The 19,505-nt window shown below is 42.7% G+C and overlaps 4 protein-coding genes across 9 annotated transcripts; 2 read left to right on the plus strand and 2 right to left on the minus strand.

Annotated features, from left to right (window-relative positions):
- Positions 1–345: 345 nt before the first annotated feature.
- LOC4336988 (cysteine-rich and transmembrane domain-containing protein WIH2) lies at positions 346–1,353 on the minus strand. Its single transcript, XM_015780782.3, has 3 exons — positions 1,192–1,353; positions 773–920; positions 346–647 (listed from the first exon to the last, which is right to left on the minus strand). The coding sequence occupies exons 1-3, from the start codon at positions 1,223–1,225 to the stop codon at positions 602–604; spliced, it is 228 nt and encodes a 75-aa protein (XP_015636268.1). The 5' UTR covers positions 1,226–1,353; the 3' UTR covers positions 346–601.
- Positions 1,354–3,735: 2,382 nt separating this feature from the next.
- LOC136356239 (uncharacterized) lies at positions 3,736–5,976 on the minus strand. Its single transcript, XM_066309840.1, has 3 exons — positions 5,944–5,976; positions 4,503–4,983; positions 3,736–4,380 (listed from the first exon to the last, which is right to left on the minus strand). The coding sequence occupies exons 1-3, from the start codon at positions 5,974–5,976 to the stop codon at positions 3,851–3,853; spliced, it is 1,044 nt and encodes a 347-aa protein (XP_066165937.1). The 3' UTR covers positions 3,736–3,850.
- Positions 5,977–6,480: 504 nt separating this feature from the next.
- On the plus strand, positions 6,481–10,026 carry LOC4336989 (APO protein 1, chloroplastic). Of its 6 annotated transcripts, none has more exons than XM_015778160.3 (6): positions 6,481–6,681; positions 6,950–7,058; positions 7,152–7,207; positions 7,938–8,299; positions 8,451–9,430; positions 9,523–10,026. In XM_015778160.3, exons 2-5 carry the CDS (start codon positions 7,037–7,039, stop codon positions 9,283–9,285), a joined length of 1,275 nt encoding a protein of 424 aa, XP_015633646.1. In that variant the 5' UTR covers positions 6,481–6,681; positions 6,950–7,036; the 3' UTR covers positions 9,286–9,430; positions 9,523–10,026. The 6 variants fall into 6 exon arrangements, with proteins under 6 accessions (XP_015633646.1, XP_066165502.1, XP_015633647.1 ...); XM_066309405.1 differs by having other exon boundaries at positions 7,942–8,299; XM_015778161.3 differs by having other exon boundaries at positions 6,481–6,624.
- Positions 10,027–11,252: 1,226 nt separating this feature from the next.
- Positions 11,253–12,513, plus strand: LOC4336990 (heavy metal-associated isoprenylated plant protein 35). Its single transcript, XM_026025044.2, has 3 exons — positions 11,253–11,406; positions 11,523–11,598; positions 11,762–12,513. Exons 1-3 carry the CDS (start codon positions 11,383–11,385, stop codon positions 12,421–12,423), a joined length of 762 nt encoding a protein of 253 aa, XP_025880829.1. The 5' UTR covers positions 11,253–11,382; the 3' UTR covers positions 12,424–12,513.
- The last annotated feature ends 6,992 nt before the right edge of the window (positions 12,514–19,505 follow it).

Consider the following 19,505-nt stretch of genomic DNA (forward strand, 5'->3'; position numbering starts at 1 on the left):
AGACCTCCGAGTTATCATTGTCTTATGCATCTTTCTAGTCCTTGTTTAATTCATCTTAAGCTTGTTGGCTATGTCAAATCTTTGTTTGGGCATTGCAGTTTCTTGCTGCGCTCGTCATCTCTTAAGCAAAAAGGTCAAATTTGTTGCAAATAGTCTGCAGTACTTCGCCGTTTTTTCCAATGGACAGGAATGTGTCCTGATATTTGGCATCCTTGTCCGTGCCGTGCATTGATTTTTGAGGTTGCAATTTTCATTGACAAACATACAGTAGAATTAATCCAATCAATAAAAATTAGTGTGATTCATAATCATTAATCCGATCAATAAAATTTAGGGTGATTCGTATAGTACTAAAATCGAAATCATTGATAAACAGAAGTGTCCCAGATTACGATGAATGATACAAAATGGATCCACTTTTGAATTTGACAACACATGAAATCCAAATGATCCAAGAACAGTAACTACATAATACTAGATGCACACATCTCACCACATACTTAAAAAATCTCGATCATGACACAGCACAAATGATGTGAAAAGACGATCACAAGCTGCTCTATAAGTAGAGTATCACATCATCCTTGATGCCATCTTCTCATCAGAAGCACATGTCGAGCAGGCAGCAGCAGCAGAGAGCAGCACAACTGCAAAAAAAATCACATCGACAGAGACAGAAGCTTTAGAGGCAAGAACACTCACAATTATCCTGATAAAAAATGGATCGATGTTTTGATCTTCTCTTTTGGTGTGTGGTTTCTTTCTTAATTACCATCCTTTCAAGAAGCCGTCGCCGCGGCTCTGCGAGTCCTGCGGCGGCGGCGGCGGCTGCTGCTGCTGATACCCGCCGTAGTCGGCGGCGACTGGCGGCGGCGCGCCGTACGCCGGCGGTGGGTACCCCGTCCCCGGTGGCGGGTACGCTGCAACAGTAGATAATCACACATGCATCAGCTGATGAATTTGTCCATCAAAACGAACTCAGAAAAAAAAAATAAAAAATGTCGGGATGCATGTATTTTCTCCTAATCTTAATAAAATTTGGTCGCGTTTCTTCCCGACCAGGCAAAAAAAAAAAGAAACAAAGAAAAAAAAAGGAGACCTGACACACAACTCTCACAATTATTTTCTCTGTGCTAAATCACAAACCAGGGAGTTCTCCAATCAGATCAAGAAACCAAGAGATTTCAATACCTGCAGTGCCGGGAGGAGGACCTTGGTAGCTCATGATCACTACTACTCAATAGTAGTAAATCCTCCAAAGAGCAAGAAGAGATGCAAACCAAGAACAAGAATGCAAGATAATGGAGATGAGAAATCCAAGCTCTCCTCAGTTTATTTAACGCTGGACTCTCTATCTCCTAGCTATATATACTCCTACATATATAGTGCTACTAAACTTTATTTATTTCCTTAGCCGCGTTAATAATTAATTAATGACAAGAAGAAAAAGAACGCCGAATGGCTGCTGCTTATCCCACTCTTCTGAAAAACGCGTTGTTTTACGTCGTTTACGCTACATTTATTTAGACGTACGGCATCGGGTTCTCCATCTCTTCTACATGCCTTTTTCATTTTTCAAATTGAAAAATATTGAAAAGGCGTCGTTTTTAGATTGTTTGAACATGCACTATGTGTCTATATGTACTGCCTTTTCAGTTTTCAAATGTTGATCAGAGATGGCGGGGAACTGAAGAAGGCTCGTTTGTCAATTTGACAGAATCTTCTTCTAAGCAATGCAGGGATAAGCTAGCTAACTTAACCTCTAAGCTTTCCATTATTCCAAAATAGTCATGCAATGAGGAGTAGTTCGTTCGATTCCCACTGCTCTAGCTGGTTTAGGGCCTGGGAATAGCAGGTTCGTCAGCTTGCATTTGGATGATTATGGTTGAGAAAGAGTCTGCTTCGAGTTCATCACCATTTCGAACTGCTCCACTACGATCAGGTTAATTCCACAGTTGAGCGAACGTCCAAACGAATCGTGTTCTATCGGTTAGGTGAAGATTTTGATCGAAATATTGTCTTTTATGTGCTATTTTTGCATAGAAAATCCTTTTGGCATGCAGCTATAGCGCCAATAAATTCTTGCTGCAGGTTTCCTTCAGCTTTGTCCTTTTTCTTTCCTGGTCAAAGTTGGTTGCCTGTGAACCGTGTCGTTGGTGTTCATAATCTTCAGTAGTGCTTCACCAACCATAGTCCAATAGGCAATTTTGGGCGATATTTTGGTAAGCTGAAAGATATTTTAAATTGAGCTAGAACGATTTTGGGCGCATTGAGAAAACAAAAGGATTTTTTTTTCAAACTGGTTGATATATTTGTGCAACTACTATATTTATTTCAAAATATAGTAACCTAGAGCCAGATAAAATTCATCTATTACTACGAATCTGGACACTGAAAAATCATTTTGGCATGTGGCCATTAGCCAATAATTCTGGCTGGTTTCCTTCAGTGTGTCCGGGGTCCCTCTTCTTTCCTGGTCAAAGTTGATAGCTTGTGCATGTCAATATCGTTTTGGTATTCGTAAGCTTTAGTGCTACTTCACCAACAAATAACCCTAGGCCAGCTGATATCAGATTAAAAGACATATAGTACACCTTTTAGTTGAGCTTGAAAGATAATTTTGGTGCGTAGCTAGAGAAAATAAGGGCGCTTTGATTTGTAGGAAAAATATAAGAATTTTGGAGGATTTCAATCCTATGAAAAAAAATCCATTGAAGGCCTTTGAAACAAAGGATTGAATCCTATCCAATCCTTTAAAATTCCTATGGAATGGGTAATCCTATGCACATTTTGGAGGAAAATTAGTAAGAGGTCTAACCTCTTGGAACATTTCCTCTAAGTCTATCTCTCTCATCTGATTCCTGCGTTTTTTCCTGTGGTCCAATCAAACGGTCATTCCTGTGTTTTTCTTGTGTTTTTCAATCCTTTGTTTTACAATTATATTCCTGTCAGAATGTGTTTTTCCTATTCCTCTGTTTTTTCATTCCTACGATTTAAAGGAGCCCTAAAAGGGAGAAGAAATTTTACCTGAAAAAAAAAACACTCGTGGCTTCAGTTTGCAGGCATCCAGCTATCGATCCAGATTGTCTCATCTTTCTTTTCTTTTCATTTTTATATAAAATCCTTTTTGAGAAGAAGATCGCCCTTCTTTGATCTTGAATTCCTGACTGCTAATGCACAATATACATGAGTGTGTAGTAGTGGCGGTGTACTACGTATGTTTTTTAATAGATGATCTAGTGATCTTTTAAGAAAACGTTAGATCATTTATCTCATTAAAAAATAATATAAATATACTAAAATATAAGTCATATTTCAAGTTTCTTTAATAATAAAATAAATAACATTTATGACAAACGATCAAACGCCGTGCAAGTCAACAACGTCATCTATTAATATAAGTCTGGATGGGCCCAAATCGTTTTTAATGGGTGAGCCCAAAAGTTTGAGGATGAATGTCATACCATCAAGCTAAATGGGCCAGAATTTACTTTAAAAAAAGGAATAAGTTTATCTAAGGTCCCTTAACTTGTCGACGAATCCGATTTTCGTCATTCAACTGCAAAACCAGATACAGCGGGTCCATCAACTGTCAAAACCAGTGCAGTAGAGGTCCCTTAGCGATTTAGACAGTGATTTTGGCTGACGTGGCGCCTACTTGGCTAATTTGATTTGGTCTTCATCTGACGTGACAATGACGTGTCGCTTACGTGGCAATTTGATCCAGAAAAATAATAAACCTCGTGGGACCCACATGTCAGTGCCACATACAAATTAATAAAAAATTTAGTGGGGCCCACATGTTATTCTCAGCCCCCTTCTTCCTCCTCTCTCCCCATCTCCCTCACTTTCAACTCTCTCTCCCCTCTCCTCTCTCGCGACGGAGAGACAGCGGCTCGCGGCGGCGGAGGCAAGGCTCTGGCGGCTGTGGGCGGAAGAGCCGCACCACGTCGGGGAGTCCAGGCACGAGGAACGGCTCGTCGTCCGACGCGACGCAGTCCTGTGGGGCGTGGAGCAGCAGTGCTCGCTGCACCGAGAGCGCGAAGCACCCCATCCCCGTGAACGCGTACCGCGGGATGCGGAGCCCAGCCGCCGCGGTGGCAGCCCACGGGAGGACGCCGTCGAACACCACGGCGTTGGCAGGTCTATGCCGCAGCGGTGAAGAGCGGCGCGAGGAGGTCGACGGCGACGGCGAAGGGCCCCGCGAGCCAACCAATCTGCTGTTCACTGCGATTTCATCTAAACAACAAAATGCATCAAATGTACAACACTCCCAGCTCACCCTCTCCACCAACTGCTGTTGCGGTTTTCCCAGCAAGTACGTCGTTATGGCCTGAGAGCCAAAGGCCATCAAAACCGACACACTCTGTGCTGCAGCCACTAGCAAACCAAATGCAACCACGGCATCATCAGTAACCAAAGGTTATCCATTAGTTTCATCAGGCATTCACCAATGTCGACTAAACAAGAAACAAGAACAGCAAAATCAGATGTATCATTACAGTTGTTCGTCTTCAGATCTTTGGTCGCAGCGCGGCCGGTCGGAGGGGCCGGCCTGGCGTGGAAGATGTCGACGAAGGAGGGGCTGGGGTTCGAGGAGGCGGTGGCGGAGGTCGCGCCGGATGAGGGCTGGGGGTTGCGGAAGAGGTAGAGGCTGCGGCGAACATCGTCGAGTGGCGGTGAGACGGGGATGCGACGCGGCGGGGAGGAGGGAGGGGTGGGCCTGAGGTGGCCGTGGCTTTCGGCGAAGGGGGAGGAGAGCTTGGTGGTGCGCTGATCGGCGGATGCGGGGTCAGACGTCGGAGCCGGGAATTTACCCTCGCCGGAGGAGGCCGCCACCGCCGACGCCCCGCCGGAGAGGGCGTGGCCGTCGTGAGGGCTCCGCCCGGAGCCCCTCTGCTCCGCCCCGCCACCGCCCCTCCTCACCCGTGCCACCGTCGCAGTAGATGAGAAGGGAGAGAGAATTGAAGAGAGGGAAAATGGCTTGTGGGGCCCACATGGCCCCACCAATTTTTTTTATTAATTTGTGTGTGGCACTGGCCTGTGGGTCCCATGAGGTTTATTATTTTTCTGGAACAAATTGCCACATAAGCGAAACGTCATTGCCACATCAGCTGAAAACCAAGTCAAATTAGCCATGCAGGCGCCACGTCAGACAAAACCGCTGTCCAAACCGCTAATGGACCTCTTCTGCACTGGTTTTGACAGTTGAGGGACCCACTATATCTGGTTTTGCGGTTGAAGGATGAAAATCGGATTCATCAACAAGTTAAGGGACCACAGATGAACTTATTCCTTAAAAAAAGAGATATACATGGGCTGGAATTTGGACCCGTAAAACGAGGCCTATTTTGGCCGTGGAAGGAAAAAAAAAGGGAGAAGTCCATTTTACACCCTCGAACTCTTATGCTTGTCCAAAATACACCCCCGAACTACAAAACCGGGTATAATGCATCATCGAACTTTCAATACCGGGCACTTAACCCCCACGGGATGTTTTTACCGTGGTTTTTGACACGTCGGATCCACGTCAACCCTCGTCACGTCAGCCCACAAAATAATATGGGCCAAGCCCATATTGTCTCTCTCTCTCCTTGCTCTATTGTGCTTCTCTCCCTCCTGACTGTCGGCGGCGGTGGCGGTGTTGAGCTGTGAGGGCGGCGGCTGCTACAGCGGCGTGAAGCGGCTACGAGGGCGGTGGCGGCGGCGGTGTGGAGCTGCTGCGAGGGCTATGGCTGCGGCATCGGCATGGAGCTGCGGCGAGGGCGGCGGCGTGGAGCGGCTGCGAGCGCGGCGGCTGCGGCGGCAGCGTGGAGCTGTTGCGAGGGCGGCAGCGCTACCAAGGTTGCGGAGGCAGTCGCCAGCGGAAGCCTTTGCGTGCAGTCACCGACGAGGAGAGCAGCAACGGCGGTGGAGCTTGCTGCCCCGCGCAGAAGGGCGGACCTCGCCGGAGCCACACGCGTCCCCAAGCCTCATCGCCTCCGCCGAACTCTATGTCCCCAAGCAGCTCTAGCTCCACCGGCGAGCTCGATTTTATGGAGAAGATAGAGCTCCTGGAGGCGGCAGGAGAGACGGACCTTGAGCTCAGGCTCGCCGGCGGTCCGCGCGGAAGGGAAGACTAGATATGTGCTTGAGCTTCGTCACCGCAATGAGTCCCCTGCTCCACGAGCTCAAGAATGCCATTGCTGCTTCTCTACTGCTCGGGGAGGAAGAAGGATAGAGAGAGAAAGTGAAGAGGAGATGAGGGAAGAAGAAGAGGTGGTCTTCATTTTTATTTTTATTTGATGACTAGGCTTCCACATCAATGCCACGTAGGCGAAAAACCAGTTGAAAAACCATTCGAGGGTGTAAAGTGAATGGTATTGAAAGTTCGAGGGTGTATTATACTCGGTTTTGTAGTTTGGGGGTGTAATTTGTACCAGCATAAGAGTTCGAGGGTGTAAAATGGACTTATCCCAAAAAAAAAAAAAATCTCTTCTCGTCGTCCTCTTCTCCAACCACGCGCTCACGCCGCCAGCCGGCCACCGCTTATCCCCTTCTCCAGCCGAGCGCGCCGTCTCTCTCCTCGCCGCGCCGCCGCGCTCTCGTCGTCGCCGCCGGTGGCTTCCGGACCTTCCTGGGTGGGTGAGGAGATCCCCCACCTCCTCCGCCGCCGCTCATCCTGCTGCTTCCGCCGCATCCGTTACGCACATCCTCTTTCCCATCTCTCTCTCTCTCTCTCTCTTTACCCACGCATTTTTCTTCTCGAATTTGCGTTAACCCTAGCTTCTGTTCTAGAAATTTGCCTTAACCTTAATACTAATAACAGTTTGATGGCTCCCAAAAAGGTTTGGGGGTTCAACTGAGCAGATTCTGTTCTTGTTTTGGCGTGTATGCATGCATGTGCGGCGTTTTTACCAGTTTTCAATCTCTGAAATGGATATGTGACCTTTATTTCTTCTGAAAACAGATAGCTAAAACTGTCCGTACGCATTGTCCGTGAGGGTAATAGATGATTTGCTAGTTTGGTGAACAGGAATTTGCAGTGATTTTTTTCATGGAGATACTTCACAATAACGGTATGTTCATTATTGTTTCAAATAGCCTTGCTTTCTTTGTAGTTTCATTTGTATAGCTGGTTTCTTATATTCAACTTTGGATCCTTAATTCAGGTTTTTGCGTTAGCTTGATAGACATCAACAGAATCAGAATGAACAAGTTAGTGAAGGTACTGATTCTATTCTATATTTAAAGTTAATTTTCTTTCAGTTACAACAGGGTGGTACTTTGGCTTGAAAACAATTATGAAATCATGTGTAGGTTAGCCATATTAAGTTCTTGAGTATCCTCCACTTTGTAAAGGAAGTTACTGATCCTACTAATTGGTAACCATCAGAAGTGCAGTTATAACCTGTAGCATAACATGTAGGATTGTGTAATTTCCAAAAAATGGCATATTCTTAAAAATCATGAAAATGTTAGATATCTCATTATTGATATGTCTGCTGAAGAATCAAGGATCTTGATTGACCTAATGAAATGGTAGCATCAGTTAACACATGCTTTATTTTAACTTGAAAGCTCTTTGTCCTGCATCCACCCAAATATGAAGATAAATGATGCATCCTTGTCATTTTCCATTGCTGATGTCTCAGGCAGTTGGGCCTGTTATTATTGTTCCCCTTCAGCCTGCACATTATTGTTAACTGTTTTATTAGCAGATAATCTCACAGAACTAATTGAAACTATGTTCAAGAAGCTAGTATTCTCATAAACAATCCTATTACTATGGTGGCACTCAATACTGAATATCACATAATGGAGAAATTCCTAGCAGTTGTTCATTATTCTTTCTTGTTTGCAGTAAATCACTGTTGCAATGGAAAATGTTTAAGCGTATTCTCTTTGTTCAAATGCTGTGATCAGTTATAAATTCATCCTTTATTTTCTTGTCTCAGGTAGGATCCCGTCCTCGTCAAATTGCTTGGGGAATGTCAAGAATATGCTGTGAGCAGTCTCCTGGTACTTCCAGCAAGAGATATGAGAGGTATCAAAGACAACCACAGAATGTTGATCTCCCAGAATTGCTCCCAAAGAAGAAAAAGAAGCCATTTCCTGTTCCAATTAAGAAGATGTTGCAAGCTTCTCGACAAGATAAAAGGCTTGCGCGAATGCGAATAGAGAAGCCTCTTGAGCCCCCAAAGAATGGTTTGCTTGTTCCAGAGCTTATTCCTGTAGCTTATGAGGTCCTTGATAACTGGAAGGTGCTCATCAGAGGTCTCTCTCAACTGTTGAATGTTGGTACAGTTTATGGTTGCAGGTAACTAAGGAATGCTAGCCTGTTCCATCAGTTGTTTACATGTGCAATGATATTTGTATTTTCTTGTACATAGGCATGCTTTAATATCCCTGTATGATGGTATATTTTGCCAAGTATCCTGAACTTATGTCATCTGGCTGGTGGTTTGTAGAAAATGCCCCCAAGTCCATGTTGGTCCAGTTGGCCACCAGATCCAAGATTGCTATGGAACAGGAAGCCAACGTCGGAATAGCCATCACTCTTGGGTCAGAGGATCCGTCAACGATGTTCTCATCCCGATTGAATCTTATCATCAATTTGACCCATTTGGGTGGAGAGTCAAGCATGAAACCAGGTTTGACTATGACAGGATTCCAGCCATCGTTGAGCTATGCATTCAAGCTGGTGTTGAGTTGCCACAATACCCCTCAAGGCGACGAACTGCTCCTGTCCGGATGATAGGCAAGAAAGTGATCGACCGTGGTGGGTTTGTTGACGGGCCTAAGCCACACCGTTCAGAAGACTGCATATCTCTGCTTGCTGAACTTGACACATTCAGCAACCAGCAAGGCCAGTCATCGACGCCATCAAATGTGGAAGAGCTCGCGGAGAAAACACTGAAAGCATACTTAAATGTCCAGCGAGGTGTTGCACGGTTGATGAGGAAATACACAGTAAAAACATGCGGGTATTGCTCTGAGGTTCACGTTGGTCCATGGGGCCACAATGTGAAGCTCTGTGGGGCTTTCAAGCACCAGTGGAGGGACGGCAAGCATGGATGGCAGGATGCAGTGGTGGACGATGTCATCCCGCCAAATTATGTGTGGCATGTCCGTGACCCCACTGGCCCTCCTCTCAGATCCTCTCTAAGGAGTTTCTACGGCAAAGCTCCAGCCGTGGTTGAGTTGTGCGTGCAGGCAGGAGCTGAAATACCTGAAGAGTACCGGCCGATGATGAGAGCTGATGTCGTCATCCCAGACTCAGAAGAAGCTAGGTTGGCTGCATGACTACATTTTTCTACCCTCTGCACCTCTTCAGCTGTCCAGAGTCCACATAGAACCAAAGGGCTGTATAATATAATGGTATGACTGAACCATTATCAATCAGAGTTGCAATAGATCCATATATGTGGTAAAATAATCACACCAAAAGGTGATCCTCGAATATCCTGTCTTTTGTCCGCCTTTTCAGCGATACTGTTCAATCATATATTTCTTATGAGCCATTGGTTCGTCACTTTGCAGGTTAAACGCATGAACCGAGGATGCGCGGCGACAATGCTGAAAGTGAGAAAGGATGGCCAATGGAACATGTATGATGTACATACCCATTTTGTTTAATGGTTGAAGCTGCTTTATTCTTTGCCTATGCTAGACTGTGAGGCACTTCCGATGGCTCCATACTTGGCCATACAGATGGCCTCCCCTTTGTCTGCTGGTACTATGCTTAATTGTCAGCTGATTCCTTGGATTAAACTAATCACGGCGATTTGTTCGGGTATTTGTGCGCTTGGCTGTAATTAATCATGGACTGAAAAAAGCAATGCACTTGTGCCCGTCCCCAGATCAATCCGGAGTATGGCTACAGCCTGCATGTAGGAGTACATCAGGTTATCAGTTTAGTGTGCTGCTACTTGCTATGTGTACTACTATGTATAAAAACAAGTCAGGAGCTACTTGTACTGTTGTACTGTTGCTACTCAGTTTGAAACAGATCATTTACCAGAGAGTAAATTTCACTTTGGACCATCTTTATTGACCAAAATTTCACATTGGGCTAGGGCTAGGCTCATGTTTTTACTTAACACCATGTATAATTACCATTGTTTGCACTTTGGACCTGGTTTTATAGTTACCATTACACGAATTGTTGTCTAGGTGCTTAGCATTTTACAAGAAACAATGATATGGAAATTTTTGCCATACAAATATGCTTAGCGCAAGAACAATGATTGTAACATGTTAAAGGATATGCTATCAGATTAATGGGACTTCATTACTACTACATATGAACATTCACAACCCTTATACTAGAGACAATTGGAGAAATATTGAGTTTAAGAACTATTTTTCTAGAAAAGATATTACATGTTTTACAATACCCAACTGTAGTGTTAGTACAAATTGTTGAATTATAAGTTTTCTAACACAAAATAGAAATGAGATCAGATCTACAATCATTATACTATGTGTAATTTGTGAAACCCGGTCCAAAGTGCAAATGATGGTAACTATATATGGTGTTAAGTGAAAATATAAGTCTAACTCTAGTCCAATGTGAAAATTTGGTAAATAAAGGTTGACCAAAGTGAATTTTACTCTTTACCAGATTATTGTCGTTGATTATCTACTTGATTATAAGGATTACTTAAATATTTTGAGAAATAGCTTAGAACAAAACAATCCGTGGTAATAATCCGGTGAATAAGCTCATGTTCATGCTATGTTGAGCTACATGTATCAATTGGATGGTGAAGAAGCGATGCAAAAGATCGATGGTATCCCTGAATAACACTTTTTTTTCTCTAAATAAGTTAAGTACTGCTTCCATGTTCTTCCTAGAAGTAAATTGCATGAACCCTAAAACCATTTGCAATTACAGCTTCTGCAAACCAGTTTGCCAACTGCCCAACTAGGTCTGCTTCCAACTTAAAACTAGAGGAGCAAATAGGCATTGTGATGAAAGAACAACCTTCTGTTGCAAACCCCTTGATGCTGGCACAAGATGTCATCAGGACATGGTAATCTCTGATGCTGGCGCAAGCACACAGAAATGAGAGGAGAAGAAAAGGAGAAGAGCGGCTGTGATGCAATGCAATGCAAGTACACATGATTGAGTTGTCGCGGTATATACCTCCTCCCATGAGCTAGGGTGATTAAAATAACACAAGTAAATACAGCTAGGAATAAGATCAATGGACGCTGGGCGCATGGCCTTGGTATCTGATTTTTTTCTCCCCAGTTGCAGAAAAGCTTCAGAGGTAGCCTGTAGCCAGGCCGTGTATAAATACAAGACAGCAACAGCCGAGCTGCCTCAGCATTCAGCTCAAAATCGAAAATTGAAATCACTCTCTCCGGAGCTCCTGCACCGTAGTCATCATCACCATGGCTAGGGAAGAAGAGCTCAAGGTAATAACAACACCAATCCAATCTTGCTGAATTTAATTCTTTTTCTTTCAGTGATCCATTGATCCATGTTGCTAACTGAGATAAATTGCGTTGCATTTTTTGTCCATGTGCAACAGAGAGTTGATCTGAAGGTGAACGTGAGCTGCTGCGAGGGATGCAGGAGGAAGGTGATGAAAGCCATAAGCCTGAAAGGTATCGAGTTCGTTCACTTCTCCTGTGTTCTTGTTGTTGTTCGTCAGAGACGCTGATCGAATTTGTGTTTCGTCAGAGATGCTTAATTTTGTGTTCGTGTGCATGGATTTTGTGTTTCGTCAGAGATGCTGAATTTTGTGTTTGTGTGCATGGGATGTTGCAGGCGTGCTGAGGACAGAGATCAACCCGTCGCTCGACAAGGTGACCGTCGTCGGCGACGTGGACAGCAGGGTGCTCGTCAAGAAGCTCTCCAAGGTCGGCAAGATCGCCGAGGTGATGGCGCCGCCGCCGTCGTCAACGGCGGCGCCTTCGGAAGAAGGCAAGAAGAGCGACGGCAATGGCGGCGAGAAGCCGACCTCGCCGGCGGACGAGAAGAGCGCCGCGCGCAAGGACGAAGGCAAGGACGGCAAAGGCGACAAGTCGTCGTCGGCGGCGGCGTGCAAGCAGGAATGCAGCAAGTGCACGGCCGGGAAGGAAGCCGCCGACGAGGCTGGCCGCGCCGGTGGGAAGACGGCGTCGTCCAAGGACACGGTCACAGCCAAGAACAGCGACGACGTCGACGGCGACAAATCCGAACCGGCGGCGGTGGCGGTGGAGTACCAGTACCACCACCACTACAGCCGGCCGGAGCCGGCCATGGTGGTGCCGGTTCACCTCCCGTACTACGCCGCGAACGCGACGCCGTACTATGCCGGAGGATACTACCCGATCCCGCCGCCGATGCCGGCGATGCTCCGTCACCCTCCTCAGCTCCGGCCGCAGCCGTCACGCTTCGACGAGGACTACTTCAACGAGGACAACACCGTCGGCTGCCACGTCATGTGAAACCGCAAAACACGCCAAGCTCCTCCTGGCTCCCGCCATGTACAACCGATCGATCACCAAGAAATCAGCGACCACCATTCGTTTCTTCAATCTCAACACACACACACACACTCTTCAGAATGCATTTGCCGTTTAATCAAATCAACCAAACAAACAAAACAGCAATTAACTCGAATTCGATCATCCGTCATCTTCTTCCTCCCTCTCTTTCTACTCCTTAAAAAAAAAGAAAGAAGAAGAAAGAGAGGAGGGCGTCTCGGGTGTGTTCGCTGCTGATGGATGGAAATATATCATCTAACCATGGAAAACAGAGCAGTTCATTAGCGTGTGATTAATTAAGTATTAGCTATTTTTTTAAAAAAAATCAATATGATTTTTTAATTAAATTTTGTACAATTTTTTTTTATAAAAAACGTACCATTTAGCAATTTAAAAAACGTGCACCCTTGAGTCCGAACACACCCGAATCAATCAACCAACCGGCAACCGACCGACGAAAGAACAAGCCAGAAAGCCGGCTGTTGCACGATTCCGTCACTGCTGCTGGCGTCCTGGCCTACTCTGTACCCGGATTCGTGCATGCGATCCAGGCCAGCAAAGGACGAACGGCCGGCGACGAGCGAACGCCATATGGTATATGAAAAAGATCGCCGAATATATGATGCCGCGCTCGCCCGCCCGCACGCACGCGCCGAGCCTTTTGTTTATTCGGTGGACGGCGTCGCCACCGGCTTTGCGCTTGCTTGCGCGCGGATGAGACTGGAGAGTTGATACGAGCCAAATTTCGCACCTCAGATTATCAATAGCGACAACCAAAATTTCAACTTAAAAACAGTAAATTTCATAAAACTGTAACTATAGTGATAAAACTTGCGACCTATTTCAGTTTACTGCAACGATAGCGCAAAAAAATATCATAAAACTGTAACTTTTATGTGACCCAAACTTAAAGTTGACACATACATGTCTTGTAGTAGCACTGGCACACCACATAAAAGCTACAAATTTGCTTATCGTTGCAGTAAACTGAAATATGTTATTAATGCTGCAGTAAACTGATAGTCTTATACAGGTTTCTGCAATTTACTCGTTTAAAAACCTAATTTTATAATTGATATGATTTTATGATTTTTTTTAGCTTTTAAGACGAAAAAAACTCGTATGTGGAGTATATTTTATCTATAAATTAATTTTAATTGTTAATAAGCGTTACGGCTTATGAGTGAAATTATAGGCGAGGCGAGCGATAAAGTTGGGCGAGGGGGGGATCAGGGGTAGGTAGCCCGCTGCTGCCGCCGCGCTGCTTTTTGCCGAATTCTCTCTGTTGGCTCATTCTACGCTCGTACTAGCTCGGGATTCCTCCACTGAAACTGGCCATGAGCTTAGCTGCAAAATTCGACGATCTCTGCACTCCAAATTCGATGATCTCTCGCTCGCACGAATGATTGAATTGACCCGTCGATTTTGCTGTTGCAACGACCGGAATAAAGCGTGTGGGGGGCGGCGGCAAAAACCGGGACCGCACGTACGTTGGTACACAACACCTATAGCATAAGTCTCTCCCAGATGTACTAAATTTTCTTTGAGAGGGACTAAAGTCGCTCCTTCCCAAACACCACATAAGTTTAAGTATGTTTTAGTTTCCAACTTTTTCTTCAAACTTTTAACTTTTCCATCACATCAAAACTTTCTTACTCACACCAACTTCCAATTTTTTTATTCAAATTTTTAATTTTGGTGTGGAACTAAACACAACCTTAAGCTAAGTGGGCGGTTTTCTGAATTTACAATGGGGGTGGTGCTCTGTGGAGGGAATGATGATGATAGGTTTAGGTAAATTTAATCGGGATACTAGCAGATTTGCAGGGAGTCAAGGCGTGATCGCATCAAATTCGATCCAAAAGCTGGGGACTTGTTAGTGAAAAAAAGAGATTCAAATCAGAGCATGGAATTTTCGCATAAGAAATTGCATGGTGTTCCAGGAATTTCTGTAGTGCGATTGTTTAGGTGAACAAAATAAACGCTTAAGTTAAGTCTACGCGTTTTATAATTAAAAAAAAACAGTCTAAGGTTTTTCTTTTCCAGGTTTGGTACTCCTTCCGGATGGAGGGAATTTTAACAGAATTGTTCGCTGTAATGGAACAGATTCTTGTAAATGTTTTTTGAAATTTTTGTATTCTTAAAGATCCCTTGTTTGACATACAGTAATGTTTGTTTAAAAAGACAGAAATTACGTAAACCATCTCAATTGTCATCCTTATTTTGAAATTTCACCTCATAATCCATTTTATTTTTTTTAAGAAAACACCCTCCACATTGCGAAGCTGAAATTACTCTCCACCCCCAGCTACCCCTGCACATGTGTAGCTGTTTTGGCCTATTTTTTCTAGCTTGGATCCGTGACAGGCCATATCTATGAGGTCGGGCTCATCTAGCATAGCAACATCATTCTTTAGATAGCTAATATCCACTGGATATCTAAAGCTCAAATGCAAGTATGATATTTATTATCACTCCTAAAACCTATATGCAAATATGTCACATCAATCCATTAAACACATAAAAACATGCAAGCATATAGTAATTATATCTACAATTTATTTCATTTTAGAACTAACATATACATGATAAATCATCATTCTTAAGTCATTTTCATAATATTTTAATCCAAATTATTTCATTATTTCTCCTATATCTAACATATATCCTGTAACAAAGCACGGTGCATCATCTAGTTCTTTAGATAAGAACAAGCTTGACTTAGCTGATAATGGCCTGCGACATATCCACGTCGAAAGAAATGAGCCGAATCAACTACTGGTGGGTAGGGTTTTGCAACAAAATAAGAGTGATGGTTTATGTAATTATGTCTTTTAAGAAAAATTGCATGGTGACCCGCGCATATTGCACGGCTAGCATCGTTATATTTTTTATACATATATATTTACATTTTATTATAAAAATATGTTAAAACGGTAACATAATTCTAAATTTTGTACTATCTTGATCAAACTGACCAATGTGTAATTGTATATACGTGAGAGTTATTAATTATTTTTAATTCTAAATTTTAGTTATTTCTAAATTGTATTCTGATATGGAATTTTTTTACAAAATGTATGGCATGAGTATTAAAAAAGTATTGTGTGATAATGATCAGAGGAATTGTGTGATTGGTTGAGAAGAGTATATGAAGGAGAATAGTTGTGTCCCAAAATATAAGTGAGAATGATCGAAGAAAGTGTGTGATCGATTGAGAAGATAAAGTATCTGAAGGAAAATAGTTATGTCCCAAAATGTAAGATTTTTTAGGTTAGCACGAGTATTAAAAAAATAAATAAGAATGATTGGAAGAAGTGTGTGATTGGTTGAGACGATGAGATAGTTGAAGAAATAGTTTAATTTTAAGACAAGACATTGTGCTAGAATTAATAGTATCTTGAGATATAGGTAGTAACTAGTATCTTGACACGGTCTTCGATATGCTACTTTAACCAACAATATATTAAATAAAAAGAGTTGCATATTATAATAGTTTGTTTAAGATAAATCTAGTAACATCAATTTTATATGATTGATATATTTTTTTCTATTAATGGTCAAAGTAAAAAATATTTGACTTGTCATTATGCTAAAAATGCTTATATTTTGGGCTGGAGGAGTAATAAATACTCCCTCCGTTTCACGATGTAAGTCATTCTAGCATTTTCCACATTCGCATTGATGTTAATGAATATAGACATATATATATCTATCTAGATTCATTAACATCAGTACGAATGTGAGAAATAATAGAATGATTTATATTATAAAACAGAGGAAGAAGCAGTAGATAGCTTTTGTTCATCTGATTTAATACCGCTCTGGCGCTCCCCCATCCAGGGACTGCACCGCTGCACGGCATGTACATGGGCCCAGCGGCACAACCCCTGTCAGCTTGAAAGCCTGATAGAGGCCCAGCTGTAGCCCAACCTAGCACGCCACAAAACCGGCGGCTGGAATGCCTGCCGGTGGATAGCGGCGGATTAGGCATCGCTCGTAGTACAGTACAAGTAGTGTACCGCGCAAGCTTATCCAAAAGGTTAGCTAGCTTCCCATCGAAGAAAGAACTTTCTGGAACACGGCAGTTACACGAGACTAGTACTCCAAGCTGGGCCCCACCATAGGTAGGGTCACCATGGCCAGGAAAGCCGGAAGAGGAAACAAAAAAAATCTTTTATGAAACCCTACAAAAAAAAAATCGTCACTCTCCTCTTTTGGCTCTTTAGTTTCCCATTCTGCCCCTCGAGTCACTTGGAGAGTTTGGTGGCTTTCTTTTGCCTTCGCTGCGAAGGACCAAGGTCAAATCAGGTACCAGAAGGTCCCCAGTTAATTACGGCTGATTATAAGCCAGCTTATTAACGATAAAAAAAATGTGAGTAAAATTTTGTATACGTGTGTTTAGCGACTTAAATATTAGTGCTGAAAAAAACTATGTTAAAAAGATTAAAATTAATCTTAAAATATAATTTTAAATATAAATTTTAACATTCATCTTTAATATAAGTTGCTATGTGTTTCTACGTGCTTTACTACGGCAATTACTAAGTAATAATATTTAGTGTTCTTGTTGATAATAATTGAGCTTAGGAGTAAAAATATATTAGTTATTAACAACAAATAAACTGGATTACCAAACCAGGTTTGGAGAAGTAAATTAGTACACTTTGTAGGAGATTGTAGATGAAAAATATTAGGTTTTTGTCGGCTAAATTTTGCATCGTAACTCTGTAAGAAAATTTTGATGAAAAATCAATATTTATTAGTACTAATTACAAAAAAGAACAAGTATTATAAAAATGATAGATTAAATATGTTTGAAATATTGTGAAAATAATACGAGAGGTGATGATTGGATATGCTTACACGTTGATTTGTACATTTTAATAAATTATAGATTATGTTGTATAACTTGCGTGAGCTTTGATACGTAATTATTGTTAGTGGATGATGAGTTGACATGTTTGTAGGTTAAATTTTAGATTTAGATTTAGTTGTTTGGGTGTGTTCGCTATTACTAGTTCCAGAACCATCCGCACGAAAAACGGAACGGTCCATTAGCACGTGATTAATTAAGTATTAGCTTTTTTTCCAAAAATGGATTAATTTGATTTTTAAACAATTTTCGTATAGAAACTTTTTGTAAAAAACGCTTAGCAGTTTGAAAAGCGTGTGCGTGGAAGAGAGAGGGGTTAGGAAAAGGGGTGTCCGAACACACCCGTTGTCACTATCCCAACTCACTTTTCTCGTATTTTATGTGCACGTTTTCTAAATGGCTAAACATCGTGTTTTTTTTAAAAAAAATCTATATAAAAGTTGTTTTAAAAATTATATTGATTATTCTTTAAAAAATACTTAGTCAATCATACGCTGATAAAACCGCGTGTGAGGTTTGCTTTATGGGAAAATATAGATAGCGCGTATATTAAAGTAAATTGCGAGGACATTGCTTAATTGCCAAGTTATTCTTTCCTGTCCTTTTGAATCTGGCCCTGCACCTGCGATCAGCGATCGAGCAAGCATCGAGCTGTAGTAATGTCCTCTGCCGATTTGACGTGCTGTCGTCATCGTCAGTTCGTCATCATCACCTCTCTTTACTACGGAGATTTCGAAGGATTTTCGCTGAATTTGACATCGCCGCTGGATCAGATTTGTGGTGAAAGCTGATAAAGGAAAGCCATGTGTCGATCAACGGACAGTGGTATACTCCTCTCGTTAGAGCAAGTTTAATAGTACAGCCAACTACTAACTCTAAATTATCTATAGCCAATTCATATAATAGTTGTTTACTATCCAATTAATACCTGGTTCCACCTGTCATACACATATATTATATCTTGGAGTCCGTACTGCAGCTGGCTACAGATCTGTAGCCCGCTGCTCTTCTCTCTCTTCCTTTATCTCTTTAAAATATATTTATAGCTGGTTTATAATCCGTTATTGTACTTGCTCTTACTGTTACATCACCTCGTAGTTGGACTCGATAAACAGACGAGATTTTGATTAAAGAGGAACTAGTCATTTCAAAAAAAAAAAAAATCCCTGACCTTCGTGGTAAAACAGAATTAAGAAATCTTCAATTGGAAATGCAACATAGGCTGTGTTTAGATCCAAAGTTTAGATCCAAACTTCAGTCCTTTTCCATCACATCAACCTGTCATACACACATAACTTTTCAGTCACATCATCTTCAATTTCAACCAAAATCCAAACTTTGCGCTGAACTAAACACAACCATAGATAAATGTGTGTCTCTCCAGCCTGATTTTGTGTACCAACAAGAGAAATGCAGAAACAATGGATTAAAATAGTGCCGCATCTTCAAATTGCTTATTGCCTGCTCAAACATTTTTATTGCCTTATTAACATTTATTTCTTGGAATTAGGGTTTAGGGTTTGCTTTATCGTGCAAACACCTAAGCTGATAAAGGCAAAGGTAAGAAGGGGAAGGGAGTTTCTATGGTTCTTGCTGGTGCCGTTGGCGCACTCCCACGCTGATGAGGCCAAGTGGTGTGTGCTGGAGAGGTGGCAGTGGGGCCAAGCTCGAAAAGTTAGGTGTTAGGCCAACGGCGAGGAGAAGAAGAGGAGGCGACGATTAGAGTTTGTGTGTTTGCATGAAGTGTTTGAAACGAAAATTCACAAGGTATTCTAGGTTTTTTTTTCATATGTAGAGTAACGCTAGGGAGTGACGGCGGAGGTGGTGGGGTCAAGTTCAAGATATTGGGAGCTGTGGCGGCGGAGGAGGAGCGGGGGACTAGGGTTTAGGTGTTTGCACGAATTCCAAAGCGATCCGACGTTTCAGAATTCACAAGATATTTATGGGCTATTTTTTTTCTAAATGTACAATAGTCAGTTACTTCATTTATTCGTCTCACATTCCTAATTTCCAATTAAGACAGGGACCTAACAGCAAAAAGGCCAAACCCTCCCGCGACAGAACGGGCAGTCGGGCACGACCGAGACCCTCGCGCCCACGCAGCAACCTCCGTACACACGTCGCACTTGACTTGCGTGGACTCCAACTTCCCATTTTACCCCTCCGT

This window comes from Oryza sativa, chromosome 4, assembly GCF_034140825.1.
Source record: "Oryza sativa Japonica Group chromosome 4, ASM3414082v1".
Lineage (NCBI taxonomy): Eukaryota > Viridiplantae > Streptophyta > Magnoliopsida > Poales > Poaceae > Oryza > Oryza sativa.

Excerpts from the sequence above, each read along its gene's own strand:
- LOC4336988 (XM_015780782.3), bottom strand. The coding sequence starts at position 1,225 with ATGAGCTACCAAGGTCCTCCTCCCGGCACTGCAG. Across the intron at positions 921-1,191 it reads TCCTCCTCCCGGCACTGCAG|CGTACCCGCCACCGGGGACG; the intron begins GTATTGAAATCT and ends CTACTGTTGCAG. Across the intron at positions 648-772 it reads GACGGCTTCTTGAAAGGATG|TTGTGCTGCTCTCTGCTGCT; the intron begins GTAATTAAGAAA and ends TTTTTTTTGCAG.
- LOC136356239 (XM_066309840.1), bottom strand. The coding sequence starts at position 5,976 with ATGAGGCTTGGGGACGCGTGTGGCTCCGGCGAG. Across the intron at positions 4,984-5,943 it reads ACGCGTGTGGCTCCGGCGAG|CCATTTTCCCTCTCTTCAAT; the intron begins GTCCGCCCTTCT and ends GGGCCCCACAAG. Across the intron at positions 4,381-4,502 it reads AGATCTGAAGACGAACAACT|TGGCTGCAGCACAGAGTGTG; the intron begins GTAATGATACAT and ends TTGGTTTGCTAG.
- LOC4336989 (XM_015778160.3), top strand. The coding sequence starts at position 7,037 with ATGGAGATACTTCACAATAACG. Across the intron at positions 7,059-7,151 it reads GGAGATACTTCACAATAACG|GTTTTTGCGTTAGCTTGATA; the intron begins GTATGTTCATTA and ends TCCTTAATTCAG. Across the intron at positions 8,300-8,450 it reads GGTACAGTTTATGGTTGCAG|AAAATGCCCCCAAGTCCATG; the intron begins GTAACTAAGGAA and ends GGTGGTTTGTAG.
- LOC4336990 (XM_026025044.2), top strand. The coding sequence starts at position 11,383 with ATGGCTAGGGAAGAAGAGCTCAAG. Across the intron at positions 11,407-11,522 it reads CTAGGGAAGAAGAGCTCAAG|AGAGTTGATCTGAAGGTGAA; the intron begins GTAATAACAACA and ends CATGTGCAACAG. Across the intron at positions 11,599-11,761 it reads GAAAGCCATAAGCCTGAAAG|GCGTGCTGAGGACAGAGATC; the intron begins GTATCGAGTTCG and ends GGGATGTTGCAG.